Source organism: Triticum urartu, chromosome 6A, assembly GCF_056163025.1.
Source record: "Triticum urartu cultivar PI428250 chromosome 6A, HENAU_Tu73, whole genome shotgun sequence".
Lineage (NCBI taxonomy): Eukaryota > Viridiplantae > Streptophyta > Magnoliopsida > Poales > Poaceae > Triticum > Triticum urartu.
This window is the reverse complement of record NC_141878.1, coordinates 396,645,883-396,652,181: the sequence shown is the minus strand read 5'-3', so window position 1 is coordinate 396,652,181 and position 6,299 is coordinate 396,645,883. Positions and strand designations below refer to the sequence as shown.

Sequence of the window (6,299 nt, the reverse complement as noted above, 5' to 3'; positions counted from 1 at the left end):
AACCTTTAATTTTTCTAAGAACTCTTACTTGCGAGAGATGAATTCCTCTTGAACCGGATGTTGAGCCAGATATTTGAGAGCTCAAGACATTGTGGGAGGAAGATTTCCCTTGAACCGGATATTGAACCGGAATACTTCATTTTAAGCTGGAAATTTTTTGATGGCCTTTAAATTTTCATCAATATGCCAGTAGCCTCCAGGATCGGGTTATCTTTCCTCCAATGACCTGGGGTTCTTGAATTTGCTAAAACTGTCAAGATTTGCTGAGTCATATCATTGTAGCCCCTAAGTCTTAAGACGACTCGAGGAGTTGGTTTAAGATTCTCCATATTTGACCGTGATATAAACTGGCATATAGTTGACAGTAGAGATGGCCACGGCATCAGAGGCGGCACGGACGTGAGTGAATTGGCCGCGGGCACAGACAGACAATTCACGCGGCTCCGTAAACCGGCGCGAACGGGAGAGTCGGCCGCGGGGCGGACAGGTAAGTCATCCCTGGTGTTGCAAGCCGGCACGGACGGGTGAGCTGGCCGTGTTGTTGTTGTAGACTGGACCATGGGATGCAAACAGCAAAGACCGCAGCAGCGTTGGAAATCAGCACACACGCCTGCACGGACGCGGGCGAATCAACCGCGAGCGTAGACAGATTAATCGGCCGCGGCGTTATAAGCCGGTGTAGATGGGCGAGTCAACCGCAGGCGCAATATATATCCATGACACGACCATCATTCTTGCAGTGAAAAATTGTCCTGCAAAAAATATCACAAGCGAGAGTAATTATTGGCACACAAATTACTGTATACATATAAAATACATAGGATGGGTATCACCTGATGTATTTTCCGGACAAAGTGATTGCATAACAATTTTACCAAATGATGGCCTTCACGTCCAAACATATAACCACACATCCATCCAATTTTTAAGTAAGTCATGCCTCTCGAGCAGCGCATCGAATTTGGGTGTCGTTGTCAACTTGGTCTTTATGTCAACAGTACTCAAGAAGTACTACTTTGTAACTGGATTTGCTTCGCTTAATTAGTACCAGATGACCAAACCACTCCATAGTTGATGTCTGTTGGTTTGTATATTTGAACCGTCGTGGTAGAAATTCTTCGAGACTTTGAAGTGAGCTGATCCTTGGCGACTTGCAACGCCGCACATACGTCGGTAGCCCGGCGCGGTACAGAGAGGGCGACGCTAGCGGAGGCAGCCGCGGGAGGCGCTCGTCGGCGCAAATCGGAAACTGCGGCTCGAGGCTGGAGCGGCGACCCGGCGCGGCAGCAACACATGACAAAGGCGAGTTAACGCAGCAGGACGACATTGTGAAGGCGGGTCGAGGAGGCCTCAGCGACAGAGAGGCACCTGCGGACTCCAAGCATCGGTGGCTCGATGTCGCGGTGGCTTGGCGCGGCCGCGGCTGAGGAAAACCGCAGCGAGACGACTCAAGGCCGGAACAAGGCGGCTCAAAACAGGAGTGAGACGCGGCGACGGTAGCGGCGGCGCGGTCAGGTCGAGCACCACGTAGGCAAACCGCATAGGTCAAAGCAACTCCGAGGCGACCTCCTTGAAAATTTTGGTATCTCACACGATCATCAAGCAAAACTAGCTCGATCCAAAGCTAGCTAGTAGTGCGTTGGTCAACTTGATTGACCGACTTCGGCTAGCCACACAATTCCTTTATACGTACACAACACAACAGCCCGATTTCTTTTAGGCTGGAAAGATTCGACGTACGCCCAGGACTTGATTGATTTTGATGGTAATATAATAGCAGCAACGACGGCTCGGAAAGAGAAACATCAGCAATGCTTGAAGGGCGGCGGCGGCCGGGCTCAAGGACGGCAGTGGCGGCCCAAACTGCGTCGACTTCCGGCTGGCTCTTCGTCAGGGTCAGTGAGTCGCCAAATCTAGGCGGGCCACTGGTAATTCGCCGTGGAAGGGCGGGTCATCAGTGAATCGCTAAGTTTAATTGGATCATATAACCGGTCGGGTTATTGCCGCGGGGTATATCCCCGATACCGCTGGATCTTCCCCTCCACCCACCTTGGTTTGGCGTCCGAAGATGTGGAACGGGATGTCCATGAGGTGGGGCTGGCTTCACCTCCGCCCCTCCCTTCCACGGGGCTCGCGCAGCTGCCAGCCGCCCGTGATGGATGCGATGGCGAGGGCGACCGACAGCTCCCCCTGGTGAGGTAATTTCTCCCATCCCCTTCCTCCCTCTGGTGGCCTGCTGCTGCTCCTAAGAAAATGGTCACCTGAATTTTAGGCGAAAACAACTCCTCTGAACCAAAGTATTTTCCTATGCTTGACTAGCGATTCAGAAAATAGTAACTGTATATATTCATGGTTAATTGATGACTACCAGAAGGTAGTTGCCTCTGATTTCTTTTACCTCCTTTGTGCTGATGGTAGTTGCTTCCTGCATATATCGATCATCATATTCGTCTTGTGGATATAATTAGTTTCCCATATGGAATTCATTTTCTTTTATCGAGTTAATGAATGTGTTCTTCAGGGTTGTCTGCCCTTGTGTCCCCAAATCATACCTACATGCATATGCGGAACAATGTTTACTAATTCGAGGACGACCACAATGAGGCTCTCCTACCCAACCCTCTCTCGAGCAAATTGACGTTGTTTTCCTTTTTGGGGGATAATTTTCCGTGCTGATTTCGATTTGCAGAATTGATAGTTGGGTTTTTCTTGCATCTTGATATTTGGTGTTTAGGAAGCTATGCAAGCAAGAGCTGCACTTGTGCAATTTCAAGGCATTTCTCTTCTTCACCAGATATAAATTGTGTTCGGGAATAAGAGTGCAGGCTATAGAACTATGACAGTGCAGTAGGGTTTTTTTTTCGAAAAGGGGGATCTCCCCGGCCTCTGCATCAGAACGATGCATACGGCCATCTTATTAACCAAATAACAAAAGGTGCCAACAAGGTTCCACAGTCTCCAGCCAAACAAAAAGCAAAGGATAAATGCAGCTCACACAGAGCGACAGACGGCTAGATACACAAACTAGCCCGAAAAAGATGCCACAACCGGCTGGCTAAAAATAGATAGGGAAACTAATTGCCTATCCAATTACATGACCGCCATCCAAACCGGTTGAAGATATCCCGAGCTACCATCTCCCAACGGATAGATCCAGTAACCAAATGCTCCCTGGCCTCCATCGGAGTGAGTAGCGACCACGAACGGATCAGTGTCGTAGCTCGGAAAATAACCTGCAAAAAATGAATCCGTGATGTTCTGTTAAAAACCAAATCATTTCTGCAGTAGGTAGAATGCTTATTTGTACATGGGTTGATATGTTTAGAATTTTTCCTTTTACTATGTTTCTGTTGTAACTAAAGAGTGAAGTATCTTCCTGTACATACAATATATTCTATTGCTAAGTATTGTGGTTGACATGGAACCATTGACTTAAACCTGTGTATCTAGGAAGATGGTTGTAGTGTTGTGCTTAGACCAAAACCGCCTTACTTCTAGACTCCAAGCAATGCTAGTGTAGAATTAGTTCCTCCCAAATATTATTAGTTTTTTTGGATTGTGGTGGTTTCTTCCCTGTTCTTCCTCCCTTTCTTTTTTTCCTTTTTAATAAATGTTCCTGCCTTCTATCAAATTATCTCATTTACTGTAGACATTGCGTTCTTGTTGAGAATGATAGGTTTTGCTGATTTGACATCAAAATTTTGCTTACTATTTCAGTATCCATGCCTTTTGTTGTAGCGTCAGTAGATCTTCTCTTCTCTCCATGTTTACTGTGAGATGATATATCTATTTCTATAGCATACATGTTTGACTAAAGAATGGTTGTCTTTGCTGAAACAAAGTTGTAAAGAGATCGCATCGAGTTGAGTACAGGATTTAGAGTGATAAAGGTCTCTGATGATTCGATTGCAGTGCAGTACAAATCATCCGGTGGAGAATCGTTGGTGCCATATGGGATGGTCGTTAACATCTTATCGAACTATCGGGGTTCCTCTATTTTTGGATGCAGGATCGGAGGATGAACCCATCGTACTCGCAGCACGCGTCGCTGGTGTACACGCCGGTGCCGATCAAGAAGGTGACACTCTTCTTTCTTCATTTTGGCACTTAGCTTCTTGGACGTGGGGATTTGTTGCATTAATTATAGTGATGGTTGATGATGTTTTAGTTTCCCTGTATGCTTTTTAAAATTGTGACCCGCGAGTGGTTCAAATGTTGTGGTTCAGTAGATAGGTTTTGCGATTTTACAACACCCTAGCTATCTGCCGCTGCGTCCAACAACCATCTTCTAATCTCCCTATTTCATGCCATTGTTGGTACCTTGCAGATTTTGTATGCTCCAGGAGGAGCAGGTGGTGTACGAGGCAGCCAGGTAAATCAGTTGCATCCACTCACTGTTATGGTAGTGGTATCAATCCAATTATCTGGAGTTCGTCTTACACCTAGCTGACTTTGGTCTGATTGTTTTCAAATGGATAGTTGCAATGGAGGAGGACGAGATCCACGAGGAGGGCTTCCTGGAGATATCACAACATCTCCAAATGTTACAACAAGGAGAAGAAAAGGCAAGATGTTTAAGGCTGGTGCACCCTGTTTAAATGAAGTAAGCTATGTATGTAGGAATGAGTACTGCAGATCTGAGACACCAAAGTACCAAACACTTGATAATTCAAGCGCAGTATTACTACCTGAAAGATTGGCATTGGGTAGTCAGTTTAGTGGTGAAGAATTAACATATAATTATAGTTTTTCTTATTTGAGTACAACAAAAGTAGTTTCTTCTTTTGGGGAAAGAGGTCAAAACTGGCTCCAGATTATTAATAAGGTCCATGTTGTATAAAGAAATATTTTATCTTAGGAAGATGTATACTAGACAAATGTAACTTATTCCATACATGACTATTTTCCATTTTGGTAATAAAACAATTGTTCACAGATGCTTGTCACTGTCACATTTTCTTCACATGTTTTCCATCACCACCCCTATTAAGTATATGCCTACTCCCATCAAACCATCATTCTCCTTACTTTGCCTGGTTTAGTGGTTTTACAGTTTTGCGATGAACAATATGAGAAAGCTGCTGCTGGAGGTGGTGGATTCGAGGGCGGTTTTGAAAATCCTATTGAGGATATTTTCGGTTCTCTTATGACTGTATAGGCAGAATGAATGACAAGAGGTGAATGGTATATTGGTATTGTACAGAGTCTTCAATCCAAAGGTATAAACATAATGCAGTGCCATAAAAATTTCTACTTGCTATAATGCAGTTTCGACTATGTCAAAAAGGTGCGGGTGCACATCATTTACATTGGTCTATCATACAAAAATGCAGGGTAATGCTTGCTGGATATAGGGACTGCTGCAACCTACATGTATTACAACACAAGAATACTATACAACTTATCTGGTTTACAACATATCTATCATTATGAAATTATAGTAATACTATACGTCTTATCCGTCAGTCGCTCTTCCTAATCCAAAGGAACTTCTGGCCCGGAATCCAACTAAAACTAAATAATAATAAAATTTCAGAAAAAGTTTGTTGTGTATGCATGGAAATATTCTATGGATCTCCAAATGTTCAGTGGTAAAATCTTGCAAGATGAAGAAGGTAGTTCTTTATTTAATGGTAAAGCATGTATTGGATGATAGAGTTGATAGCATTTTAATATCAGTGTTGTTGGGATCTACGGTAGGGTGCGTCGACTGCAAATTAAAATTTCCTACGCGCAGAACAACCAAGAACATGCTACGGGAGATGGATCACAGTTCGTTACCACTAGACGCGCAGTGCCGTGCAGCGGAAGAAGAGTTGGGGCAGCGCGTCCGCGTGGATCGTCTCCTCCTCGTCCGATCTCCCTCGTACAACCGATGGTCGGTTCCCACGTACGGGTTTGCCGGAGCGGCGCAAGTGCACTGCCTCTAACGGTATCCGCGCGTTCAGGAGGAACGTCGTGCGGCGGACTGCTAGGTCCAATCACACAACCGGCGGCGAGTGGAGGTGTCTATTTGCAACACGTGCAAACCCTAGTGACAGCACCGAAGCGATCAGCCGCGTGAGTGTGCGGCACCTCCACTATATATATAGGCGTCGCACGGACCCTAAAGCCCATAAGTCTACTCGGCCACAATCCGAGTACAGTTCGGATCACATCCGACCAGTGTCCTTGGATCCGGCGTCGTAGGTTCCTTCCCTTAAGCGCGCGACCCCTTAGGTTCAAGTCGGCTTGGTCGCAGTTTGGATCACCTCCGAACTGCACGGTTGGTAGCGGCCTCTAGCAAGGCATGTCGAACA

The 6,299-nt window shown here is 45.7% G+C and overlaps 1 protein-coding gene across 8 annotated transcripts; it reads left to right on the top strand.

The window, feature by feature from the left end:
• Positions 1 to 1,129: 1,129 nt before the first annotated feature.
• On the top strand, positions 1,130 to 5,646 carry LOC125531460 (uncharacterized). 8 transcript variants are annotated; one of them, XR_007293242.2, is made up of 6 exons: positions 1,130 to 2,193; positions 4,010 to 4,078; positions 4,328 to 4,372; positions 4,480 to 4,565; positions 5,054 to 5,219; positions 5,334 to 5,646. XR_007293242.2 is itself a non-coding variant. In XM_048695848.2 (5 exons), exons 1-5 carry the CDS (start codon positions 2,160 to 2,162, stop codon positions 5,156 to 5,158), a joined length of 339 nt encoding a protein of 112 aa, XP_048551805.1. In that variant the 5' UTR covers positions 1,130 to 2,159; the 3' UTR covers positions 5,159 to 5,313. The 8 variants fall into 8 exon arrangements, 3 of the variants coding, with proteins under 3 accessions (XP_048551805.1, XP_048551806.1, XP_087384217.1); XR_007293243.2 differs by having other exon boundaries at positions 1,136 to 2,198; positions 5,334 to 5,636; XR_015608317.1 differs by having other exon boundaries at positions 1,139 to 2,198; positions 4,480 to 4,603; positions 5,334 to 5,640.
• The last annotated feature ends 653 nt before the right edge of the window (positions 5,647 to 6,299 follow it).